At 45.6% G+C, this 26,818-nt stretch overlaps 1 protein-coding gene across 16 annotated transcripts in view; it reads left to right on the top strand.

Moving 5' to 3' along the window:
- Positions 1–26,818, top strand: part of RALGAPA2 (Ral GTPase activating protein catalytic subunit alpha 2) — a 327,703-nt gene that overhangs the window by 18,385 nt on the left and 282,500 nt on the right. For all 16 annotated transcript variants that reach the window (XR_016216034.1, XR_016216033.1, XR_016216032.1 and 13 more), the window contains exons 2-3: positions 8,352–8,462; positions 15,333–15,385. Coding sequence is in view for 13 of the 16 variants with exons in the window: in XM_089307358.1 (XP_089163484.1) it covers positions 8,352–8,462; positions 15,333–15,385 (164 nt within the window). In the remaining 3 variants the exon portion in view is untranslated. The remainder of the gene's footprint in view (positions 1–8,351; positions 8,463–15,332; positions 15,386–26,818) is intronic.

Raw genomic sequence — 26,818 nt, 5'->3', positions numbered from 1 at the left:
TCAAAAGTAAAAGCTAACATATATTTAAACTAATAAAAATTCACTTTAAAATATATATTCACAAGCATAATAGCTTTACCCCAAGTAGGATATTTCTTTCATTTATTTTTCTTACTTACCATGACATAGAGATATAATAGATGGTATATAAGTTTTAGATAATTTAGTAAAATGAATACTGTTATAGTTTCCAGAGTGGACATACGTTTATGCTGTCATTATATTAGAAACATTACTGTTTTATAGAAGTTAATAGCAGTAGATTGAATTTCTATGGCTTGTTTCCTGGTTTTATTAGTTTCCCATCTGAATTTGGCATTGTGGTATAACAGGCTAAGCTGCATAGGTTCGAGTCCTGGCTGCTCCACTGCTGATCCAGCTCTCTGCATATGGCCTGGGAAAGCAGCAGAGGATGGCCCAAGTGCTTGGGCCCCTGCACCCACGTGGGAGACCTGGAAGAAGCTCCTGGCTTCGGCCTGGCCCAGTCCGGGCCATTGTGGTCATTTGGAGAATAAACCAGCAAATGGAAGATCTCTCTGTCTCTCCCTCTCTCCCTCTTTCTCTCTGTAATTCTGCCTTTCAGATCCATAAAATAAATCTTTGAAAAAAATTATCATCAGTATCCTGGATAGTAGCCCAAACCCTTTCTTCTGATTTGGAGGAATCTTTTTTTTGTCCATTTTTCAAAGTAGTTTTACCCTGATTTTTTTTTGTTTTATTTTTATTTATTTGAAAGAGTTACAGAGAGAGGTAGAGACAGAGAGAAAGGTCCTCCATCTACTGGTTCACTTCCCAGATAGCTGCAACTGCTGGAGCTGTGTTGATCCGAAGCCAGGAGCCAGGAGCTTTTTCTGGGTTTCTCACATGGGTGCAGGGGCCCAAGGACTTGGGCCATCTTCTACTGCTTTCCCAGGCCACAGCAGAGAGCTGGATGGGAAGAGGAGCAGCCGGGACTAGAACTGGCACCCATATGGGATGCTGGTGCTTCAGGCCAGGGTGTTAACCTGCTGCGCCACAGCGCCGGCCCCACCCTGACTTGTTTTGTAAAATATCATTTTATTATTTGCTGTGATCTTGAGCGATGCTCTTTTCATTCATAGCAAGGGGTTTCTTTTCAAGTCTCTTCACATATTTACATTCTGCTGATTGATAGGTTTATTCCACATGCATTTGTTCTGCACCTATGCCTAGGGTGCATGGACACCCAGCACTCTCTGCCCAAAGTCTGGTGAGGAAGACTGGGGCACATCAGCAGGAGGCTCATCTGAGACCAGTGGGTCTGGGGCATGATGGCAAGAGTGGGTGGGCTTAGCCGGAGGGGCTGGAGGGACTCCGTGCCTTCTTCTGGCTCCTGTTGCATCCTTTTCTCCCAGGCTTCTCCTGCCTCACCTTCGACCAGATCTAGATCTCAGGCCCCGAGGGCACCTGGTGGGTTTAAGTTTTCTGCTGTGTAAATGAGTGTTTCCTTCCACACAAAGATTATGTATTGGTATTTAACAGGGATTTTTCAGATGTGAGATTTCCTTTAGTAGGAACCATGCTGATAAAATGTTGATTGGCCATTCAGTCACAGTTGCCCCCGTGTACACTTCCTGAATTATGATCTGATTCCTTGCTGGGTCTGGAAAGATTTGTATAGATTTTGCTGCTGCTCCCGGGTCAGCCCTGGTCCTTTACCTGAGGTTACAGGTGGAGGTGCTGAACCGTACTGACTAGTGTTAGGAAACCAGTGCTGGTCTTCACTGTGACTCACGTGGGTCACCTTTGGCAGGAAGCTTGCACTGGTGGGCAGCCTCCGCTACTAGGACCGTCTTCTCTGCCTTTCCTTCCTTCATGGAGGTGACCGTGTGCTCCACTTGCAGATACCACTTCATAGGCCTGCTGGTCCCCGTCACTGCTCGCGAAGCTGTCTCGTGCTGCTTCCTCTTCTGTACCAACCTTTCCACAGTAATGCTGGTGACAAAGCATCCGGGCCTCAGGCCTGCAGCAGCAAGCATCTCCTTCCCTTGCTGAGCTGGGTCTGCGTTGCCGCGGCAATTCTGCTTTTGACTGTGGGCTGTCCTGGGTGGGCTCAGGACTGTTGGGTTGGACCTAGCTCTGCTCCAGGCGTCTCCTCACTTCCCTTGAACCAGAAGCAACCTGGAGTTTCCTGAGCCACTACTGTGACAGTCAGGAGAGGAGCCCAAATCAGTGTGGGTGAGTACCTTCCAAAGGTGTGGTGGGGAGGACACATGAGTTATGGCGTCTTTATGACTACTACGAGAGGAAAAGGGGGCAGGGCTAGGCTGTTGTTAAATATGGAACCACCAGAATCCTATTGGCCCGTAATAAGCAATGATGCATTTCATCTTTGTCTACATTTACTGTTTTAAATCTGTTTACACGTCATTGTTTTCCTTGTTCTCCGCTAGTGTTCCTGGATTACCATTTTATCAAGTTGTCAAGTTTGCCTCAATTCTTCCTTATCCAGTTTCCCCATCACCATGTCTGATGATCTTGATCATCAGGTCTTCAATATCATTATCTAAGGAATGTGAGTAAAAACTGTACATGTGTGTCTTCAGGGCTGGGTTAGCTGCTAGCTCAGGGCAGGGGTGGAGGGCTGGCTGTGAGGCAGTGCTATGACCTCCCTGATGAAACAGCAGGAGAATTGTCATTGAGCAGGATCATATGTGAGGGATGATCCCACTGGTTTCATGGGTGTGTTTCTATGGAATGCTTACTGCTGTGTTGGGATTAAGTGCTACTTAATAAAGTACTCATGTTCATTAAGTATGTGAGTTTCTGAGTCACTGAATTTTATGGCTTCTTGGTGCGTGGGTTTGCGTTATTCCTTCCTGGTGAGATGGTCTCTGTCAGTCATGTGCCGCATGGTGATGGACTACATCTGCAACGCTATGTACCGCATAGCCTGGGTGGTGGTAGGCTACTCCATCCAGGTTTGTGTAGCCACATCCTGTGCTGTTCGTACACCGACATTGCCGAACAGCTGAGTACTTAGAACATACCCTGTTCCAGGTTAGTGATGCTTCATGAATTATGAAGCAACTGACACTTACTGAATGCCAGCTGACACTCTCCTAAGCACTTTGCATAGGCTTTTTGTGTCACCACAGCCGTCCTGTGATGCGGGAACTGCTGTCTGCCCCGTTTGTCGAGGGCTAGAGTATTTAAATAACTTGCCCACGGTTCTGTAGCTTCTGCACTTGAACACCGTCCGCCTCAGAGGTTTTGCCCTCAGCCTTTGCTGTTGCCCCTCAGCTAGACTGGAGGAATGATTGTCAACAAGGGGTTTAGCTGGGCACAGAAGTGGGAGAGAGTGTTTTGGTGTGGTATCTAGATTATCCCTGGGAGATAATAGGAGAATAATGAAACGGAAAACTGATTGGTGGTGAAGGAGAGGAGAATGAGTGAAGTGGTCTTTAGAAATCCGGAAAGGATCCCTAGCTTTGCAAGGCTATCGGCCGTTCGCTTCCTTGTGGTTGGTGCACTGAGTTGTGTGATGGCCGTAAGGTGACCTGCTAGCTTGTCTGCCAGATGCTGAAAATCACCCCAGAGGTGTTTTCCAGTCTGGGCTCTGAGGTGGGCCTGTCCTCCCTCTTCCAGTCACTGTCTTCCTGCAGATGTGGGGAGGGGCCTGGTGTCACTCCCTCCCCTGAGTTTCTTGTCTGGGCCTTTTTTTTTTCTTTATTTCTCCTCCAGCTTTGCTGCTCTTCCCCAAAGAGAAGCTTTATTTCTTTTAAACTCCTGGCCTGGTTTTTAGTCTTGATTCAGCCCCGTTTGCCTCTGTACGGCTCTGGTTTGCAGTTGGAAGACCTGGGCAGGCCTTCCTTTGGGTGGGCCATGTGAGAGCCTGACTGTGAGGTTTCCTTTCCTGGACCACACCTGCCCCATCGATTTCGCATGATAGTGGTGAGAGTCAAATCAAATAAATTCATGAAAGTGCCTTTTATTGTGCAAAGCCTGGCATCAATGGGCATTACGAATACCTCCAGCCTTTCCATGTGGCGCTGTCCATTTCCTGCTTTCATGCCAGCGTCAGCTTTGAACCATGCTGTCCTTTCTGTCACTTGTTTCTTTACGTGTGTGCCCTTGGGGGCCTTGGATCTTACTCCCTTTGAATTTCCTAGCACTTGGCACGGCATTAGTTGGCATGGGGAGGGGGGACTCAGCAAACGTTCCAATGAACCGTCAGGAGTGTCTGTCTAAAGGAAGTTTGTGGTTGTAGTCTTTTTTTTTTTTTTCTGAGCAAAGATTTCCTGATAAATGCTATGCTCTTGAAGTTAGCCTTTTTAAAATCAGGCTTTTGATACTCTGTTGTGTTCCTTCTCACAGGCACAGGATGCTGAATTCCAGTGCCTGTGGTTGCCATCCCCAAAAGCTATGTTCACTCTATAAATACTCTTCTGACGAATCCTTTTAAAAGGATAAATCAAGAAATGATTCTAGATTTTGAATTAATGATATAAAATATTCGATACTCTGTTTATTAACTTAACAAATAGAGAGGGGTCTCAAAAAAGTTCACGGGAAATATTTACTATGAAAAAGCTATATATGACTTAAAATTTTTTTTCAGCTTATCTCTTATGTTCATTTTCCTATGAAGTTCTGCAAGTACCTGAATATGTACTGAGTATCTTTTATGTCCCAAGCTACAGATGCCAGGATATATCCCTGAGCAAAGTGAATAAAATGGGATGATTTCAACTCTCAAGTGCAGTTAGGACTCCAGCCCAGTGAGGAGCCCACCGCATGTTAAATATACTGGGTGTGTTACAGCTGCTGTGCTCCCGGCTTCACTGTGTATCCACTCGTCTGGTCACTGAGTAACTTCAGCTCAGCACATTCCTGTAGGCCTTCTGCACGGGAACTGTTGTAAGTGGTGTGGGTCGTGGCTGGCTCCGCGAGGAGGAGGTGGCTATGATCTAGACCTTTGCCTTTTTTTTTTTTAAGATTTTATTTATTTATTTATTTGAGAGGTAGAATTGCAGAGAGAAGGAGAGATAGGTAGAAAGGTCTTCTATCCACTGGTTCACTCCCAGATGGCTGCAATAGCTAGAGCTGGGCCGATCTGAAACCAGGAGCCAGGACTTTCTTCCGGGTCTCCCATGCAGGTTCAGGGGCCCAAGGACTTGGGCCATCTTCTACTGCTTTCCCAGGCCACAGCAGAGAGCTGGATTGGAAGAGGAGCAGCCAGGACTCAAACTAGCTCCCGTATGATGCGGACGCCACAGGGGTAGGCTTAGCTCACTGCAGCACAGCGCTGTCCCCTGGATCTTTGACTTTATGAGAGCACTTCAGCATATCTGAGGGCTCCTCCAACTTGATGAGGCCCCTGTCTGTTTAGGTTGCTGATATTTGAGTGTCTCTGTGGGAGCAAGGGAGGGAGAGGCGGGTGAGCAGTTGTGCACCCAGTCACTGTTCTGTGCCATCTTGCTGCGTCAGCGCGGCCACATCCTCCACGTGAGGGAAGCGGCTTGCTCGTGTATGGCATTCTGTGTCTGCGCTGCAGAGCCCACTGAGGATGAAGGGTGAAGGCACGTGAGGCACTCGGGGATTTGTGTGAGGAGGTGTGTGTGATCCTAGTTCTGAGGGCAGACGGAACCAGTTGCCTGAAGTGGGTTGGGGGGGGGACAGCATCCCTGAGGGCCCCACGTGGAAGAAGCTTTGGGGAAGCTTGGGGAACGGACAGAGGTGGCAGTGGCTAGATAGCACGTAGGAGGTCAGTCTAGAGTGCTGTGTGCAGTGGAGATGTCGAAGGGACCGCCGCCGTGTTAGTTTGGGCTTTAAGTACTACCGGAGCCCTGTCAGAGGGTTTGAGCAGGGAGTAATCTGATTTGATTGGTGTTATTAAGTTTTCATCTTGGCTGCTGTGGGGAATGGAGGGAGAATAGAAGCAGAGAGCCCAGGCTGTGGTGGAGCCCTGGTGAGGATGCAGGGTGATGTAGAGCTGAGGAGGGCAAAAGCAGCCTGGGGCTGGAACGGTGTGGGCTGGGCACCATCGGGAACGAGTGATTTGCTGGACGTGAGCAGTGATGCAGCAAGCCTGGGGCAGCTGGGTGGATGGGGTGCCACCTAGCGAAGTGGGGAAACCTGAGGGAGGAATGGGATTTGAGAGGGAGAGCACTACTTCCCTTTGGGCATGTTTAATTCGAGAGGCCTTTTAGACATGCACATGTCAAAATCTGACTGGCAGCAGGCAGTGAGGGTAGAGCTGGCTGTGGGAGTCAGGGCAACAGACAGAGATCAGGAGACCCCAGCAGAGAGATGGAGTTCTTCTGATAGACCCAAGGATTTGAGAGTTAGGTCAGTTCTTCCCTGTGTGCATACAATCTCATGATTTATACATTATTATTATTTTATAATTGCATGTTGTAGGTGTTTCTTTTATTCAGATCCTTCAAGAAAATATTAGGGGGGTCTTCAAAAGGTTCATGGAAAATGTATATTATGAACAAACATTTTCTGGCTTTCCAAATTTTTTTGTGCCAAAATAAATTGATCTTTTAATTCCATTTTCCACGAAGTTTTGAAGTACCCTCGTGTATCTAACAGAGAAGACAGATCTTTCAATCAGAATTAAGTCAGGAATACAAACAGGGTGCATCTAGGAAGTAAGTAAATTATGGTGTGTTCTGGGGGAGGTGGAGCATAGGGTGATGGCACACAGCAGAGACCCGGGCCCAGTCTGGAGTCAGGGTGGGTAGGGACCCTGGGTGAAGAGGGCCTCAGGCAGAGGGAATAGTTAGTGGCAGGTAAGCTGGCAGTTTATGTTGGACTCACAATGTGCAAAACCTTTCTTGGCACTGGCAAATTCTGCGTAAGACACTCAAGGATTCCTTGGCAAGGTTGTCTGGCGCTGAAGTATTACAGTGCTCTTGTGGGTTGGCTATATTATTTCACTGCTACTTGTTTCACACAGGTTAATTTGTTAGTGGGAATTTCCACTGCTCTGTGCTTAGTTTTACTTTGGTGCAGTAAATTGGCAGTTTGCATGACTTCATAACAGCTCATGTGTATTATTTCAGTGAACCAGGGATGCCTTACTGCATTAAAGGCCCTTATCAAGTTACTGGAGGGAAATTCAGATTCATCTGCATGTAGTTAATTTTATAGAATTTGTAATTGTTATGTTCATACACACACACACGATATTTATTAGTACTGCTAAAACAATGGATGCCATTTTCTTACAGATCAAATAGCAACACATTTTTTTCTTGAGTAATGCTTGTAGAATTCCTTTTTTAAGACATATTTTTATTTATTTGAAAGGTAGAATTACAGAGAGAGAGAGTCTTCTATCTACTGGTTCACTCTCCAAATGACCGCAACGGCCAGAGCTGAGCTAATGGGAAGCTGGGAGCCAGGAGCTTCTCCTGGGTCTCCAACGTGGGTGCAGGGGCCTAAGTACTAGGCCATCTTCTACTGCTTTCCCAGGCCATGGCAAAAAGCTGGATTGGAAAATGAGCAGCTGGGACTGGAACTGGCACCCATGTGGGATGTTGGCACTGCAGGCTGGGGCTTTATCCTGCTGCACCACAGCGCCAGCCTCTTGTAGAATTCTAAGGAAGATTATTAGTGCATTCTCCCTGAGCATTAGCTCCTTAATCAGGACCCTGTAAATGGCACAAACAGCTTTTTTGCCAAGGAAAATGTACAAAAGTGTGTTGACAGTAGACTACCACCTGGGTCCTCAGAGTTCTGAGGTTTTGTCCAGGCCATCTGGGGCCTTTAGGAGAAGCAGCTGTGTAGTTACTCAGCCACAGCAGGCCTGAGTTCCCTGCACCACTTGTCCATCTACCCTGGTTTTAGTGAAACCGTCTGGTACACCAGGGACAACTCCAGGGACACACGGCATGTCCCATGGTGTCCAAACAAGCATGAGGGCTGGTCATCTGGAGCTGGAAGATAGGCAGCACCTGTGGGCCCATGTGGAAGGGGGTGTGGGTGTGGTTGGGGGGAGGTGGCTGTTGGCAGGCAGGGTGGAGGGAGGAGAGTGCGGGTGGGACCTTGACTGGCACAGTTGTTTCCTGGGGTACAAACCGGTTCCTTCTCACAGCCTGTATCAAAAGCTGACTCCTGCAGGAACCTTCTGTCCGGTCTGTCAGTGCTCTGACCCTGAACTGGCCCTGTAGTCTCCTGCAATGTCTGTGGAGGTTGGCGTCCCAGGTGTAATTCAGAACTCTCCGAGATGGAGAATCAACAAACAGGAATGCTGGTTTTTTTCTGCCTTATAAGTGAATAAAACTGGTTCCACTTTCCTTCATTCCTAAAAAAAAAAAAACTTTCAGAATTCTGATAGTTTTAAGAATATTTTTTAATAAATGGAAACTTTTTCTTTTCAGATAATGTGGATGCAGGTGATCTTAAGCAGTTTTTTGAGACCAACTATTCTCAGATATATTTCATCTTCTATGAAAATTTTATAACACTGGAAAATAGTTTGAAATTAAAAGGTAAGCATTTCTATAATTTTTTTTTTTTAGTATTCAGGAAAGTTTAGACGTTGAATGTATCATGCGCCACAAATTCTACGCCTTAAGCTTTCTTTCTTGTTAAGTCTTCAGCAAAGCTGTGAAGTCACAGTGGGCTGGTTGACATCTGTGTTCCCCTTGAACTTTCACTTACACAGGTGCCAACGGAACGGAAAATGGAAGGGACCTGCAGAAGGCATGAGTTTCAGAGGAATCGCTTACTTTAAAAAGAAAGAAAAGTAGTACATGCACACTGTGAAAAGATCCATATTCCACTAAAGGGTGTGAAATGAAAGTGAAGTGTCTGCTTTGCCCAGACCTCAGGCCTGCTCTGCAGCAGCAGCCACTATGAAAGATACCCTGTGTCTCTTTTCCATTTGGCTTAGTCATGTATGTGTTTATGTATGAGGATACATCAGAGAGTTCATGAGAATATGGAGTTTGAAGACAAGTTTATTTTGGTGCAAAAAATTTGAAATCCATATGTATAATGCTCACAGAAAATATGCGTTATCAAAAAACTGCATGGATTTAAAAAGTTTTTGCAACAAAATAGACTTATCTTTAAATTCTATTTTTCTGCAGACTTTTTGAAGTGCTCTCATTTTTTTTTAAAAGATTTTATTTATTTATTTGAGAGGCAGAGTTATAGACAGTGAGAGGGAGAGACAGAGAGAAAGGTCTTCCATCCGTTGGTTCACTCCCCAAATGGCCACAATGGCCAGAGTTTTGCTGATCTGAAGCCAGGAGCCAGGTGCTTCCTCCTGGTCTCCCATGTGGGTGCAGGGGCCCAAGGACTTGGGCCATCTTCCACTGCTCTCCCAGGCTACAGCAGAGAGCCAGATTGGAAGAGGAGCAGCCGGGACTACAACGGGCGCCCATATGGGATGCTGGCACCACAGGCAGAGGATTAACCTACTGTGCCACCGCACCGGCCCCGAAGTGCTCTCATATATTTATGGTTAATTCCCATGAATAGAATATCCTTTGAAAATGAGAACAAGGCCATATTGCATATGCTGCTCTGTATTTAGGGGCAGGATGCGGTAGTCTGTGGAGCCAGTCTGGGTTTGGGTCCTGGCCCCCGACTCTAGCTCTGACTTGGCTCCCTCCTGTCAGCATTAAACAGTTAACAGGAGTCCTAGGATTTTGCGACATTTTGGCACAGAGCATGTGATCAGTAAGCCTTTGCTGCTGTCACCATCTTCTTTTGTTTTCTGTGTCATCTGCTTGAGAAATCGTTCCCTGTTAGTACGTATATTTCTTCTTCAGTTTTAAGCAATCACATAGTACTGCATAGGATGGAAATGTCAGAGGTCTGAAGAGTTGACTTCTGAGTGCCTGGGTCAGGGTCACAGAGCTTTCAGGCTGGAGGGGGTCAAGAGACTGTTGTCCACAGCCCGCATTTCAGAGCTGAAAAAGGTTGCATACTGACCTAAGGTCCTGCAGGTTACTTAATTAGTTGCATGGTCAGAATTGCCAGCATGTCTCTTGATGTTCGGTCAGAGCTCCTTCTTTTGTTCCAGTGTTTCTCAAACTGTGGTTCTAGAAGCAGCAGCGTGGCTGTCGCTGGTGAACTCATGAAGCTTCCTGATTGAGAAACTCTCTGGATGGAAGTCAGCAGTCTGTGTCTTAGCAAACCCTCCAGAAGATACAGTCTGCCCTTGTGTTTGAGAATTATGGTTCTAGTTCATGATGCCCCCTCTTAAAAATAATACTGATTCTAGATGAATAGACAGACATTGAAACACCATCTCTGTAGCCAGCCCCCTGTGTTGCTCACCTACACAGGAGAGGGTCAGTACTTTAGCCAAGTGCTTAGTATCCTGGACCAGCTCCAGTGCTGGTGCTTCTCAGGGGCCTTTAGCTCAGGCAGCTCTGTCTCTCTTCTGCTTAACCCTTCTTGTGCTCACCCATCCAGTATGTGAATGATAAGTGTGCAAGGCACTCTGTTACGTTTCTATGAAGAATCCAGAAATATATCAGATATATATGTGAACATGCTTTACAGGGAAGGGAGCAGGTCTGTGGCCTGGCCTGAGAATCAGCAGTAAGTTTGAAAATCAGATGTGCTGTGGGAGAGATACAGACACCATTTTGTGGTTGATGGGAGGGAGAAGTGGCTTCCTGTTGAGTGATGAATGACGCATTGGGGAAGAGGTGGCTTTGTGGAGAGACACTGAAAGAGATGTGGGACTTCAAATGGTGGAGAACAGCACTGTAGATGGAGGATAGAACCTAAGCCAAGGCCGGGAGGCTGTTCGTAGGACATGTGTGGGAAATACGTTTTTTTTTCCTTACAGCATAAGGGATGTTAAAGAGATTTGTAGGAAATGAGATTATGCTGCAAGGAGCTTTGAATTCTAGACTAAGGAGTTTGGACTTCATCCTTTAGATGGGAACACTTGAAACTATTTGCTACTAAGTCATATATCTTACAAAAGGTAGGAAGGCCAATGAGGGGAGACCTGAGCTGTCCATATGAGAGCTGCTTGCCCATGAGACAGGAGAGCTGGTGATGCCTGATCTGGGAGGTGGTAGTTAAGGGCACAGAAAGTTCTATGTCTCAGTGGGTGCACCATTCTTGAGAATTGAATGTAAGGCAAAGAGAGAAGTCAAGATGCTTCTAGGATGTTGAGTCTAATTTGTGAAGTGCCATTGCAGCAGTTGGAACCCTGGAGGGCAGCCAGGTTTGGGAAGTAAGAGGCTCTCTGTGGTATACCCAGGTGCAGGTATTAGCTGGGCAGTAAAAATAGAAGGGACTGGAGCTTGAGAGGGGAGAGGTGAAATGACACTATTACCAAAGGGGAAGGTTTTATATATATTTATGTATACACACACAGAGATATAGGAACATGTTTATGTATATATTTATTTGAAAAACAGAGTGACAGTGAGATAAAGATGGAGAGTGCGCGTGCACACACACATACACACAAGAGAGAGAGAGAGAGAGAGATCTTCCATTTGCTGGTTCACCCCCAAATGCCCACAGTAGCATGAGCTGGCTTAGGCTGATGCCAGGAGCTAGGAGTTCCATCCTGATCTCCCATGTGGGTGGCAAGGAGCCAAGTACTTGGGCCATCATTTTTTGCCTCCTGGATGCGTTAGCAGGAAGCTGGATCCGAAGTGGAGTGGGTTGCAATCCCAGGCACTCTCATATGGGATGTGGGCTGAACCACAACAGCTGTCCCAGGAAGTATATTAAAGAAAGAAAGTGATGGTCAGACATGGGGCTAATTCCTTCCTTTACTGGGCAGAGAAAGAGGAAAGAGATGCAGTAGTAGAAGGGGTGCCAGGAAGTGTTTTTGTCATAGAAGCTCAGGGCAGTGAGAGTTCAAGATCAAGTCATGAAAGACCAGCAGTGAGAGCTGGTCTCATCAGGAAGGAAAGGAGCCACAGGACCAGAAAGTGAGAGCTCTGGGAAAGTTCTAGATAAGAGAGGTCAGAAGCCAGACAATGGGCCCATGGGCCCACGAAGGCCAGCAGAGAGAGCACCCTTTTAGGGAGCTCCATGTGACGACAGAGGGTCTGTCTCCAGCTGAGCACTGGCCAACCTAGGAGAGGATCAGCCAGACGGGGTAATGCTGATGGTACAGGTGTTGCTGCTGAGTTGAGACAAGGTCAGGTGAAAAGAAGAGATACGGAAAGGAGTGTTCAAGGTGACCTCTGCAGGTAAAGAGGAAAAGGGAAGAGGATTGAGTGTAGATAAGCAGACGTTTTGTGGTAGAGAGGAAAAACAGGAGGACTTCCTGTTGAATGCTCTGATTGCTCCTATAAAACAGAGACAGATGTCAAGCAGGGAGGGAAGTGGTTTGGGTGAGGTACTGTGGAGGGCTCTGGCATAGAGCAGATGGTTTGGAGCCTCATGGAATGTTCCAGGCTGTAGCAGGCCACCAAGCCATGCATGGCTTCTACCCAGGGTGCTAATGCAGTATTTTCTTTAATGGATTGCTCAGTTTCCACCTATGACTTACAACTTGGAATAAATTTTGAATTTAATTTTTTTTTTTTGCTAAAGTGATAGATATTTAAAATAAGAAAAAATCTCGATATTTATCTGGCATCCTAGCCTTGCTCCAGTTCATTTACTTTTCACAGGTGTGTGGAGGAGAAAAGCGTGGAATTGTGTGCAATCCGGATAGCAAAGAAAAAACTGAAGCTCCAGATCTTAACAGAAAGCCCTCTTTCGCCTGTTTTCTCTTTCTGCCGGCTTCCCTCTTTTCCCTGTTCCTCTGTCAGTCCTTTTTAAAAAACGAGGCCCTGCTCAAGGCTGTATCAGTTAGCTTGTGCTGCCTAACAGACCGCCCCAAAACCGAATGCCTTAAAACAACCATTTAGTTTAGGATTTTCTGGGTCTTCAGGCAGCTCTGGTTTAGACCGGCTCATGCCCCTGTGGTCAGCTGGTGGTAAATGCCCTCCTTCACATGTCTTGTGGTCATCAAGCTGTGGACTTCAAAACCTTATCCCTCTTCCGTGTGGTCTCTTGTTCTCCATCTAGCAGGCTTGTTCTCCACCCGCTGCTCCAAGTCCCAGGTAGCAAGTGTGTAAGGCTTTTCAAGCTTGTGCTTGCCTCACATTTATTTGCTAATGTCACCTGGCCATAGTGAGTTGAAGCTATCCCAGATTCAAAGCATAGAGACATAGATGTGTTTTGGTGGGAGAATGAAGAACTGATCATTTTATTATCCCAGGATAATAAATTTTAAAAATTTAAATTTTAAAAAATATTCAGCCTTCCAGATATATTCAGGCTAACTCCTTGGAGTTGCAGGCTCTCTCTTCAAAATACGCCTGTCGGCTTCTCCTTGTCTGTACCAGTAACCCTGGAGTATTGCAGTAGTCTCAGAAATGGTCTCCCTGCTTCCACACCCAAGAACAGCTGCAGCTGTGCTTCAAAAATATGAGCCAAATCTTACTTCTCTTGCTCCAGCCTCTCACATGGCCTTTCATTCCCAGGGTTCTAAACAGTGGCTGCCTTCCTTTCCTACCTTCTCTTCAACCGCAGCTGCTACACTGTCCCCCACCCCTTCGTCAATGGCCCCAGCCTTCAGGGCCTCTGGGTGTTTCCTCCAGGTGAAGTATGTCAGCCCCGGGGCTTTGCCCACTCCCTCTGCCTGGTACCTGTCTCCCCCAAATTTCCACATGACTTGCTTTCTTTCCTGTCAGATCTCTGCTCAGATGTTAGCTTATCAGCAAGGTGTTCCCTGAAGTCCTTGTCAAAACTGTGCACCACCCTTTTTTAGCTTCCCCATCTGTCCTCACTCTTGGTTTTTATTGCTTATTTGTAGAATACCTCCTCTTGCCAGAATATAAACTTCTTCAGAGCAGGGCTTGTTGTGGCTTTTGTTCACTGCTGTGTCCTTAGGACCTGACTTAGACACATTCTTCAGTGCTTCTCCATGAAGGAATGAATCTGCTTGCAGAGCAATGGCAATTCATGTGGCTCAGGGGCCTGAAACTTACAGCTCACTGCCTGACTTTATAAATAAAGTTTTGTTTATTTATTTTTGAAGATTTATTTATTTCTTTATTTGAATGCAAAGTGATGGGGGATGGGAGGAGGGAAGGAGGAAGGGGGAGAGAGAGAGAGAAAAAGAGAGAGATCGTCCAGCCACTAGTTCCCTCCCTAAATGGCTGCAATGGCTGGGGCTGGTCCAGGCTGAAGCCAGGAGCCAGGACCTCCATCCAGATCTCCCACATGGGTGCAGGGACCCAAGCATTTGGGCCATCTTCCACTGCCTTCCCGGGCACACAAACAGGGAGCTGGATGGGAAGCAGAGCAGCTGTGACTCAAACTGGTGCTCTGATATGGATGCTGGCATGGCAAATAGCAGCTTAACCCACTGTGTGGCAGTGCTGGCCCGATTTATTTATTTGAAAGGCAGAGTTGTGGGGCGGGGAGGAGATATCTTCCATCTGCTGGTTTCCTCCCCAAATGGCCACAACATCTAAGGCTAGATCAGTCCAAGTCTAGGAACCAGGAGCTCCATTCCAGATCTCCCACATGGGTGGCAAGGGCCCAGGCACTTTGAACCATCTTCCATTGCCTTCTCAGCCTCATTAGCAGGTAGCTGTATCTTAAATGGAGCAGCTAGGACTCAAACTGGCACTCTAATATAGGATGTGGGTGTCACATGCTGCAGCTTTAACCTGCTATACCACATGTCATCCCCAATAAAGTTTTATTGAACACAGCCTTACCTATTCACAAATGAATTGTCTGTGACGATTTTTGTATTATAAATAGCAGATTCAAGTGGTTACAAGAAAGATCTGAAAACTCCTCAAATGTTTATTATGTAGTCCTTTATAGAAAAGCTCTACTGGCTGCTAAGTCAGCTGATGTAAACCAAGCCCTTAGCACCCTGCCTGGTACATGGAGAGTGGACTGGTGCTGCAGGTGTTGAGTTGTTGTTATTGTTGTTGTTACCAGAAGGGAGTGTGCAGTTTCCCAAGGAAATGCTACTTGGGATGCTACAGTTACTACTTGTTCTTTGCCCCTGTCTAGGCCAAGGTACAACTCCTTGTTTTTGCTGTACATTCTGCCATAATTTGAATTTATAAGTAAATCCTTGGGAAATGAATAGATTACCTGCCATAGGTTGGTAACAACTTGGGAAACATGGAACATTTGTTTAAATAGCTAGCAAGGGGTAGCTCTGCAAGATGTGGGCTTAGGCAGACTGGCCATGTTGTCCTATTGTGTGCACTATATGGCTTCTAGGTATTTTTTAGTTTAATGTATTTATGTTGAGGCTTAAATGTTTTAAAATGCCTTTAAACATAATCTCTAATATCCTAAATTTTAAACATTGTCATAATACCTGCATATATTTTCTTATGTTCCAGGGAATAATAAATCCCAAAGGGAGGAGCTGGACTCCATCCTCTTTCTTTTTGAAGTAAGTTTTTATTAAATCTTTCAGTTTTTAAAGATGATTATTGAAAATAAGGTATTTTAGGTTTTCAATTGTATTTCAAGTCAGGTAAAGGTGGCTGTTGATGGACATGTATCCTCCTCCCCTTCCTACCTCTCTCCCCTCCCCTTCACTCCTTCCTTCCCTGTTAATAAAGTTGCAAAGAATGTTGTGATTTTCTTTTTGTTGTTGTTGTTGTTGAAAAGTGGGGAGAATTTCTCCTAGATGTAAAATTACTAGATAGAAGAGTACAAATACGCACATTTTAAATGCTAGTAGATATTACTAGATTGCTTACTGTAAAGATCATATAAGTCTTATATAAATTTCCTGTGTTGTAGCTAACACTGAAGATAATTTATTTGTCTTTTTCAGATTTGCAAATCTGACATGCAGAACTCATTGTTTCTAATATATATTTTTCTGGCTACTAGAGAGGGGCCGTGTTCTTGTCTCTGTGCTTGGCATATATTCTTTTTAAAGTTGAAACTGTTGGGATGCAGTTTTTGCTCTATTAAGCTTAAAGTCTTTCTTGCCCAAATATATTAGACTGGTGGCCACATTTCGGATACCTGGAGAACTACACTCAGGAATGAATTATAAACTTTGCAAGTTAATTTTCTAGAAATGATCTTCGTTTCCTAGAAATCATTACTGGTTTGAAGAGATGTGTGCTTAGGTAAGCGTGAGAGGCTAAACCTTTATGGCTGGAAAGAAAAGGCCTGATGTGCACTCACTGCAGAGAAAGCTCCCCCTGAGTATTTGGTGAGGGTCTCTCTAGGTTTAAGGGAGAAAACAAGTATGAGAAACCTCTCGCCCAGGACGTGGCCCGTGGCGGGCACTCCATCACCTTGGCTCCCCTTTCCTAACCCCGTATTTCATGGTGCTCATTGTGTTTCCTGTGCCGCTACCCCGGGAATGAAACCTGTGCAGAGGAATTATTATTTAAAGGCCCAGATACTCCTATGTATCTGCTGACCACAGTTTGTACTACTCCATTCACTTAGATTGTGTTAGTTATATAATGGTTGATGCATTTGCCAAAGTATCTAATGTACATGGCTGTTATGAAACAGAGTAATAAAGCCCGCACTCCTGACATTTTCCCCCTGCCCATTTGAAGAACTAGAATTTACTTAGGTGCTGTTCTTTGATGCCATCCTTTCTTACCCCTGGCCCCTGTGTTCTTATCATTCTCCTTGTAAAAAAACAGTGGTTCGGCCATTTGCATTTTTATCCTTAAATAATTCATTATGTAGTTTTATGTGGTTTCCAGTGTAACAGAAATGATCTCATATAGTAATAGTCATCTGTGACTTGCTTTTTTACTCAGTATTCCTAAGATTCATCCATTTTTTAAAAAGATTTTTATTGATTTATTTGAAAGTCAGGGTTACCGAGAGAGAAAGGAGACAGCGAGAGATTTCCATCCGCTGGTTCACTCCCTAAATGGCTACAGTGGCCAGAGCTGGGCCAGGCTGAAGTCAAGAGGCAGGAACTTCTGGTCTTTCATGTGGGTGCAGCAGGGGCCCAAGCACTTGGACCATCTTCCGCTGCTTTCCTAGGCCATAGCAGGGAGCTGGACTGGAAGTGGAGCAGCTGGGACTCTAACTGGTGCCCATATGAAATGCTGGTGCTGCAGGTGGCGGCTCCCAACCATGTTTTTAAATTTAGCTCTAATGTTTTCACTCCCACTGCTGGATTAAATGAATATAATTATTTATTTAGTTCCTACATTTTGTTTATAGTTTTTTTTTTTTTTTTGGTTTGTTTGCTTGGTAAAGTGTCAGATTGTTTATGAATAATGAGTGGACAGGCTTACTAGTCAGTCTGTTCTTGTCTTATTACTCTTTCTCAGCCCTCCAGTACATTGTAAATAAAAGGAATAAAACTGGCCATTCTGTTACTCATCTAAATAGAGCTTTGTTAATATATCACCATTAAGAATGTCTTTATAAAATTTTTGCAAGTAGTCTATCAAATTAAATTAAAGATGTTGCTATTCCCAGTTTGGTAAGATTTACCAAAAAAAAAGTCATATATGAATTTTGAAGTTTTCAAATTTTTTTCTGCAGTGATTGGGATCATCTTATGAGTGTTAAGATAGTAAATTACAATTCTAGATTTTTCAATGAGCAAATATTTTGTTTGCAGTTTTGAATTTATGATTTTAGATTCACAACTGAGGGAGGTTGGCTAAAATTTCCCCTCGCAGTATTTTTAAAAATTATATATTTGCAAGGCAGAGTTACAGTGAGACAGAGAGAGAGAGAGAGAGAGACAGACAGACAGACAGACAGACCAAGAGAGAACTCCCATCTGCTGGCTCACTCCTGAATGCCCGCAACAGCCAGTGCTGGGCCAGTCTGAAGCCAGGAGATGGGAACTCCATCTAGATCTCCCATGTGAGTGATAGGGTCCCAACTACTTGAGGCATCACTGCCTGGGGTGCATATTAATAAGACACTGGAATCAGGAGCAGAGTTAGGACTTGATCCTAGGCACTCAGATATGGGATGTCCGTCTTAATGAGCTTTTTAAAAATCACTAGGCCAAATACCCACCCCTTATATTATTTATGATTGGTCCCATTACATAAAGGTTGTAGAACGTATTTTCAAGTGTTTCTCCTTTTCTATTACATAAAACAGTTTCTCTAAGATTGGACTGATCTGTTGCTGGACTATTGTTAAGTCTTTCCTATTTAAAAAAAATCCTGAAACTTTTTTTTTTTTTGGTCTATAGGAAGTTTTTTTTGTTGTTGTTGTTGTTTTGGTTTTTTTTTTTTTTTGGACAGGCAGAGTGGACAGTGAGAGAGAGGAGAGAGAAAGGTCTTCCTTTGCTGTTGGTTCACTCTCCAATGGCTACCGCGGCCGGCGCGCTGTGGCTGGCGCACCGCGCTGATCCAAAGGCAGGAGCCAGGTGCTTATCCTGGTCTCCCATGCAGGTGCAGGGCCCAAGCACTTGGGCCATCCTCCACTGCACTCCTTGGCCACAGCAGAGAACTGGCCTGGAAGAGGGGCAACCAGGACAGAATCCAGCGCCCCGATGGGGACTAGAACCCTGTGTGCCGGTGCCGCAGGCGGAGGATTAGCCTATTGAGCCACGGTCTGTAGGAAGATTTTAACCACTCATTCAGATTTTTTAATAGTTTTAGAATTATTCAGGCCATCTGTTTTTCTTGATTCTGGTTAGGTAGTTGTATTTTTTTCTAAGAATTTGAAGCATTCTCACAATTTGTTCTTACCATCAGAGTTTTAAATCTCATGGGCACAAAGAAGCTTCTCTTCTCTGGAGGCTCAGGTCATGACCCTGTAAGTTTCATCTGCCTTAAGTCGCTCTTCAGCGCCTTCACACCTTGTTATTGATGTTAGGTATATTATTATTTGTGTTGTGTGTTTTCTCTCTGCTAGTTGCCATTGTAACAATATTAAGCTCTGTATTCAGGATAATCGTTTCTTTACATGTATTTTTTAAGGTCTTTTTCTTAGTCTTTGAGGACTTGGGCCATCTTCTATTGCTTTCCCAGGCCATAGCAGAGAGCTAGATTGGAAGTAGAGCAGCTGGGACTAGAACCGGCACCCATATGGGATGCTGGTGCTGTGGGCTGGGGCTTTAATCTGCTGTGCTACAGTGCTGGCCCCTCAATAATCTCTTGATCCTTGCTCATTTGTAGATAGTTTATTTTCTTAGCCACTTACTATATATTTCATATTTTATATCTGATAATTCTATTGTTTCAAGTCTTTAGTTGTCTAAACCTGTTGGTAGTTTCAGTGGCTTCTTTTCTTGCATCTTTTGTTATATACTTTTTTTTTTCCTGGACAAAAACCTCACTCTTCATTTTATCAAAGTTTTTTTTTTTAAAGATTTATTTATTTGAAAGACATAGTAGCCGGCGCCGCGGCTCACTAGACTAATCCTCTGCCTTGCGGCGCCGGCACACAGGGTTCTAGTCCCGGTCGGGACGCCGGATTCTGTCCTGGTTGCCCCTCTTCCAGGCCAGCTCTCTGCTGTGGCCAGGGAGTGCAGTGGAGGATGGCCCAAGTGCTTGGGCCCTGCACCCCGTGGGAGACCAGGAGAAGTACCTGGCTCCTGCCATCGGGTCAGCGCGGTGCGCCGGCCGCAGCGCGCCGGCCGCGGCGGCCATTGGAGGGTGAACCAACGGCAAAGGAAGACCTTTCTCTCTGTCTCTCTCTCTCACTGTCCACTCTGCCTGAAAAAAAAAAAGACATAGTGACACAGAGGTAGACAAAGCGCGATCTCCGTCTGTTGGTTGACCCTCCAGATGAGGACAGCAGCTGCATGTGGGCCAGGCCGAGGCCAGGAGCCAGGACCTCCATCCAGATCTCCCACAAAAGTGGCTCATCACCTGCTGCCTTCCTAAGCAGAGTAGCAGGGAGCTGGATTGAAGCTGGAGTAGCCAGGAGTCAAAGTGGCACTCCCATGTGGGATGCCTGTGTTATAAGCATTGGCTTTAGCTTTCTGTGCCACCACGCTGGCCCTAAAATTGTTTTGATTAACATGTAATTCTTGTGTATCTTTGTTTTCAAATTAATTGAATTAATATTATTTGAAAAACAGGGGGAAAGAGAGAGAAAGAGAAAGAGATGGAGATAGAAATTGATCTCTCATCTACTGGTTTGCTCCCCATTTACCTGCTATAGCCAGGGCTGGGCCAATCTGAAGCCAGGAGCCAGGTACTCAGTCTGGGACTGTGGCAGTGTGGCATAGTGATGTGCCACCACTATGTGGGTGGCAATGACCCAAATACTTGAGTCATCACCTGCTGTCTCCCAGGGTGTGCATTAGCAGAAAGCTGGAATCTGTAGTGAAGCTGAGACTTGAACCCAGGCACTTGTCTGTTATGGGATGTGGGAGTCCCAAGTGGCATCTTAATGGTTGCACTAAATGTCTGTTCCTTGTATATCTTTATGGGACACAGTTCAATATTTCAGCACATGTGTGCAGAGTAAACAGAACACATGGGACCGTTAGCATTCCCGCCTCCCCGCCCTTCCTCCTGTTGTCAGCCTCCCAGCTCCTCTCCTCCGCTTCTTTATAAAGTGTATAATATATTCTTGTGGTCTGTAGTCACTGCACTGCGCTGTGGATTGCTAGAATCCATTAGTTCTGTCTGTGCTTTGACTTTGAGATCTGTGTCAATTGAACACAAATTTAATACTGGTTTCTTTTAGAGGGCTTGTATTTGCTTTTTCTAGGAGTCTGGGAATTGTCTTACTGGGTTCACTTTAGCTCCATTTGAGGACCTGGCATATTAATGAAATTTCAGGTTCAGTCCTCCAAAGTCACCACGCAGAGGGGTATAGGGACTGGAAAAAACAGACATCTGTAGTTGTAGTGCTGGTATTAACTTTCGATCCCTGGCACCCTGGCATTGCTCATGGGTCAGATTTTGTCTCACGTCTGCCTCCTTCCCTCTTCACTGCTTCTTCGTCCCCTACTGTGTTTTACACCTCTAGTTAGTTTCTGTATGTGCTCCAAAGCTCAGTAGTGCTTTCTTTTCTTTAAAGTGCTTTCTTTTCTTTAAAGGTTTATTTATTTGAAAGGCAGAGTTACAGAGAGGCAGAGGCAGAGGGAGGGAGGGAGGGAGGGAGGAAGGGAGGACGGGAGGAAGAGAGGAACAGAGAGGTTTTCCATCCGCTGGTTCACTCCTCAAATGGCCGAAATGGCCGGAGCTGGGCCAATCCCAAGCCAGGAGCCAGGAGCTTCTTCCGGGTCTTCCATGAGGATGCAGAAGCCCAAGCACTTGGGCCATCTTCTAGTGCTTTCCCAGGCCACAGCAGAGAGCTGGATTGGAGGTAGACCAGCTGATACTGGAACCGGCACCCATATGTGAAGGCAGCACTGTAAACGGCTGCTTTACCCCCTGTTTTCAAGAATTACATGTGTTATGGTTGATCTTAGGACTCGTTCTGTAGCAGGAAAGCCCTTCAGAGACCCTAGTCCTGTGCCTTCCACTGAGGAAGTTTTGATACCTTCCCGTGATGCCTAGAAATTCTAGACTGAGGGGGGTGCAGGGGATTAGTCTCCTACATAGTAGAACAAATATATATTATTCAAAGCTTCATGAAACTTTCATTTTGCATAGTGAATATGAATGGATAATAAACCTGCATCAGTTTTGTTTATGCCGCATTCTCACTCTGTCTCTGGCTTTAGAAGGTAGGTTGTAATTCTGTGGTTTGTCCTGAGTACTGAGTGACTTCATTGCTGCTTTCTACGTTAGTGCCGTATAAAGAGATGCTTTATGAGGATTTCGGGGTGAGTACTTCCGCATGTGTAAATAATTGGGAAAGGCTTCCTTTAGGAGAGGTGGAATTATGAAGATGTGTGAAATCACAAAGTGGATCCTGCGTAGGGATACTTTATAAATAAGGAATGGATTAGAAGAAAGAAAAGAGGCAAGATACTTAAGGCATGAAAGAAGAGAATATAAAGAGAGCTGGGCTGTAGGCTGGGTGGCCCCAAGTCCGCCGTGGTGTATGTTATCCTCTTTTTAGTAGAGAAATGGAATAGTTGGATTTAAAGTTTCTAGAATTTGTTAGCAAAATATTTCCTTACCTGTCCACATTTCAATTAAAAACACACTGAAAAGAAGTTTAAGTTCAAAATAGACGTGTGTTCTAGCATCGAAATGCTTCTCATTTGTTTCTGTGTGTGTGTTTTGTTTCTGTTTTTCAAACATCACAGAATTTGAAATAGCAGGGAAAGAGGACATTTGATTTATATATTTCTTACTCTAAGTTTTATCCAAATTACCCTGCCAGATTAAGCATTTTTATGTCACCATTATCCTTCCTAGAGGCCCGAATGGGTGCTCTGTAATCTGCCAGGTGGGGCCCAAGCTGGTCTACTGCTCCTTGTCCTCTCCCTGCCCCAGTGTGGTCCCTGTCATGTTCCCGTGTTGTTGCCGTATCCCATGGAAGCGCCCTGCCAGGCTCAAGCTGCTTTGCCTCTTGACCTCTTCTGGCATCGTTTTACTTCTGCCCCTTGGTGTATGCAATTCGCTTTTCAGGGACTTGCCCTTTGCTCTTCTCCCCATCTGACCCATCCTTTTGGGTTGTGTTCAAACCCATTACTTCTTCTGTCAGCTCCAGCTAGAAGCTCATTTTCTCCCATGAACTCATGATAATGCCGCATACTGCATGTGCTACCATGTGATGATAGCTGCATGTTCTTAGTCCCCAGGGTGGCTAGGTCTAAAGACTGCCTTTTTCTTTTCCTTTTTAAAGATTTGCTTATTTATTTAAAAGGCAGGGTGACAGAAAGGGAAAGACAGAAAGCGAGATCTTGTATCCATTGATCTTCTATCACTCCCCAAATGCCTACAACTGCGAGGGCTGGGCCAGGCTGAAGCTAGGAGCCAGGAACTCCATCCAGGTCTCCCACGTGCATGACAGGAATCCAAGGACTTGGGCCATCTCCTGCCTTCCCAGGTGCAATAGTAGGACTTGGACTAGAAACAGGAAGCAGCCAGGACTCGGAGTGGCACTGTGACATGGAATGCGGGCATCCCAACCTGGCGGCTTCACCCACTGTACCACAGCATCTGTCCTATCTTCGCCTTTAACTAGAGGATACGGTTCCTGAGACCAGCAACTGTTACAATCCTTTGTACCCTTACGGTGACTTGTATGTTAGTGTTTATTGCTGGATGAAAGTCTCTTAACTTCTCCACTTGTCTCCCACAGAATTATTTTTATTGCCCTAGTGTTAAAAACACTTTGTTTTCTTACCTGAAGCTGGATAAAAGCTATTGGAAAAAGGTGTCAGAAGAACTGTCTAGATTGAGATCAGACTTTCACACTAACAAGCTTGATGGAGGCACTTAGTCTTTCTTAACCTTGGCTTCCATGTCTGTAAAGTGAGAGTGTGGACAAGCTGACCTCTGGCATCTCTTCCACATCTGTGAGCCTATGATCCTACAGATGCAGCCTTGTTCTCCGAACAAGAACTTCATGGGGCGGGGCGGGTGTGTGTGTGTGTGTGTATAGTCTTTTTGGCATGAAATTTAGTTGTATGCTTTCATTAAGGTTTTTTTTTTTTTAATATTTATTTATTTGAAAGTCAGAGTTACAAAGAGAGAGAAGGAGGGGCAGAGAGACAGAGAGAGGTCTTCCATCCGCTGATTCACTCCTCAGATGGCTGCAATGCCCAGAGCTTCGCTGATCTGAAGTGAGGAGCCAGGAGCTTCTTCCTGGTCTCCCATGCAGGTGCACGAACTTGGGCCATCTTCCACTGCTTTCCCAGGCTATAGTAGAGAGCTGGATCGGAAGTGGAGCAGCTGGAACTCTAAGCAGCGCCCATATGGGAAGCCGGCACTGCAGGTGGCAGCTTTATCCACTACACCACAGCGCCAGCCCCCTTTCATTGAGTTTTAAATATTAAATTGTGTCAACGCTGATTAACCTTTGAATTTCCAAATATCTCAGTTGCTTCATTTCTAGAGCAGTGCTGTCCAGTACAACTTTTGCCAGTGGTTGGAGCACTTGCTCGTTAACTACACTGTCCAATTGGATAATCACTACCTACGGGGGTGGGGGTGGGGGTGGGAGTGGGGGGGATTAAGTGCTTGCAAAGAAGCTGGTATACTTGAAGGATTTAATTGCAAGTCATTTTGGTTGATTTAAACTTCAATAGCCTCATGGGGCCGGTGGCTCCCATATTAGGGTAGCTCTGAGCCCTCCAGTAGAGGCTTTATTCAAGTCATTTCAAAGACTGTTCCTCTATGTTGAACACTTGGTGAGGTCCTCAGCATGTTGCACACCTGTGTCCTTCTAGGACCGGGCACTTTAAGAGCCCTACTGGAATGGTTTCTCTGGGCTTCTGAGTGGACAGTGAGAGAGAGAGAGAGAGAGAGAGAGAGAAAGGTCTTCCTTTGCCGTTGGTTCACCTTCCAATGGCCGCTGCAGCCACCGCGTTGCGGCCAGCGCACCACGCTGATTCGAAGCCAGGAGCCAGGTGCTTTTCCTGGTCTCCCATGCGGGTGCAGGGCCCAAGCACTTGGGCCATCCTCCACTGCACTCCTGGGCCACAGCAGAGAACTGGACTGGAAGCAGAGCAACCGGGACAGAATCCGGAGCCCTGACCAGGACTAGAACCCAGTGTGCCGGCACCGCAGGCGGAGGATTAGCCTATTGAGCCGCAGTGCCAGCCATCTCTGGGCTTCTTGTTATTACCCAAGTGCCCTTGGCTGAAGGCTGGGAGCGTTTTCCTCCATGGGTGGAGGAAGCAGCCCTCTAAAGTGGCCTTTTGCACACACCAAGGGGAAGAGCAATGCTCAATTGTATTCTGCCAGTTTCATGCTTGTTTGGAGATGGAAATAATTACCAGATATTTAGTACTTCACCCTCTACCTTTTGCCACCCACCTGCGTGCAAGATAAAGAAAACAGCTGTGGTGTCATTCCAAGACAAACCGCTATGTCTCTGTGTCCCTCCTCTCTTGGGAACAGCTGCTGCTTTGGGAAACATTGATGTAGGAGGTGGCCTCTTACAGGGCGTACAGAGGAAGGGAAGCAATAGCATGGCCCCTAGCCTATGTTTTCCCTTTATGACTGAATACGCCAATTGGATTGTTTGAGATTTTCTCCAGGCCCCCTACTTGCTGACTCCCACTCCTCCCTGCAGTGTGGTGGTGATGCTGGATGGAGTGACAGGCCTCTCTGTGCACAGTCTTGCTGGGTAGAGTTAGGGGTGGGAGTCATAATTTGACCACTAGTGACTCTAGAGCTGTCGTGGAATCTGTGTCTTACTTTAGTGGAATTTAACATTGCCTGTCTTTTTCATTGCTCCAAGTCAGACAATAAAGGTAGCGGCTGTAGCCTCTAATTCTTTTCCTCGATGTATGTGAAAAGGACTTTTAAATAACTTCCCTGTTAATAGTAACACAACTGGATGCTCTCAGCTGTACAAAAGAAGGTATAACAAATGGCTGTTTTTCACTCTGTACCTTTGCTTGCTTATGCAGTCCACTAACTTAAGTGCTTGTTTGTTTAGAACTTTTCAATTTAAAAGCACTGTTCTGCTTCAGATGTTAATACTGAATCGCCTGAGAAAGCTAGGTTTATGTGTACAATTGGATCCCATCCTCCTCCTGCTACCCTGCCTTCCCTGTTCTCCCTCTGTCTTCTTTGGTTTGGACTGCATCTTTTGTAACCCTTTGAAAATAAACTGGAAACTCAAGTGCATGTTCAGTGAAAAAGCCTGGGCTTGGCCGGCGCCGTGGCTCACCAGGCTAATCCTCCGCCTGCGGCGCCGGCACACCAGGTTCTAGTCCCAGTCGGGGTGCTAGATTCTGTCCCCGTTGCTCCTCTTCCAGTCCAGCTCTCTGCTGTAGCCTGGGAGTGCAGTGGAGGATGGCCCAAGTGCTTGGGCCCTGCACCCGCATGGGAGACCAGGAGAAGCACCTGGCTCCTGGCTTTGGATCCGCACAGCGCGCTGGTCGCAACACACAGGCCGTAGCTGCCACTTGCGGGGTGAACCAACGGAAAAAGGAAGACCTTTCTCTCTGTCTCTCTCTCTCACTAGCTCTGCCTGTCAAAACAAACAAACAAACAAACAAAAAGGCTGGGCTGAATGCTAGACAAGACATTCAGGCAGCGTGTCTTCAGGGATTATAGAACAGTCTCTCTGTTGGTTTCTGTGATGGTCAGAGCCTTCTCCTACAAGTGAATAATACATAGCAAGATGCTGGAGTCGTGTTGTCCACTTACCTGGTTTCCCCAGTCCCGGCTCTCCTTGCTTTGTCGGTCACTGCTTCTTGCAGGCTGTGTGCTGCTGTGCAGTACCCTGCTCCCCACACCCAGGTGAAGGACTTCCCTTTGCAAACCTCTCAGACAGTTACTGCTTTTTATTTCTTTTTCTCGGAAGGACCACTTGACTATTATCGAGTAGAAGAGGGACAAGAGGAAATAAAATAAACAAGAAAAGGTGATTCTCCTCCAGTCCTTGGAATTTAAGTTCTTATTGGGGATTTCAAATATTTGAATACTTTAGTTCTTTTTTTCTTTGCAAAGAATAAATCCAATTTTGAATGCAGCTTTCTAGGTCACTGTCATAATTCTGAATGATGGATTCCAGTTAGGAGAAAGCCAGTATCAGTGCAAATATCCTGGAGAATATTTCAAAATGAGCCAAGTCAACCCACACATCCATTTCCCATCCCCAAAGTCATGATGAGTTCCTATTGGCCAGGAAGTGAATGCCACTGGATATCACATCAGAATATTGGGTCACAGTTATGACATGAGAAGTATATGTTATAGCACACTGAAAGTATTTTAACATGATAATAGAGGTGTATGATCCTCACTTTCTCTATAATGTCAGTCATATTTTGTTTTTTTGGTGTTGAACCCTTGTTCGGGAACAACTACAAATGACAGCATTATTG

The sequence above is a fragment of the Oryctolagus cuniculus genome, chromosome 11, assembly GCF_051225735.1.
Source record: "Oryctolagus cuniculus isolate XC-2025 breed Fujian yellow rabbit chromosome 11, ASM5122573v1, whole genome shotgun sequence".
Lineage (NCBI taxonomy): Eukaryota > Metazoa > Chordata > Mammalia > Lagomorpha > Leporidae > Oryctolagus > Oryctolagus cuniculus.
This window is presented reverse-complemented; position numbering and strand designations above follow the sequence as displayed.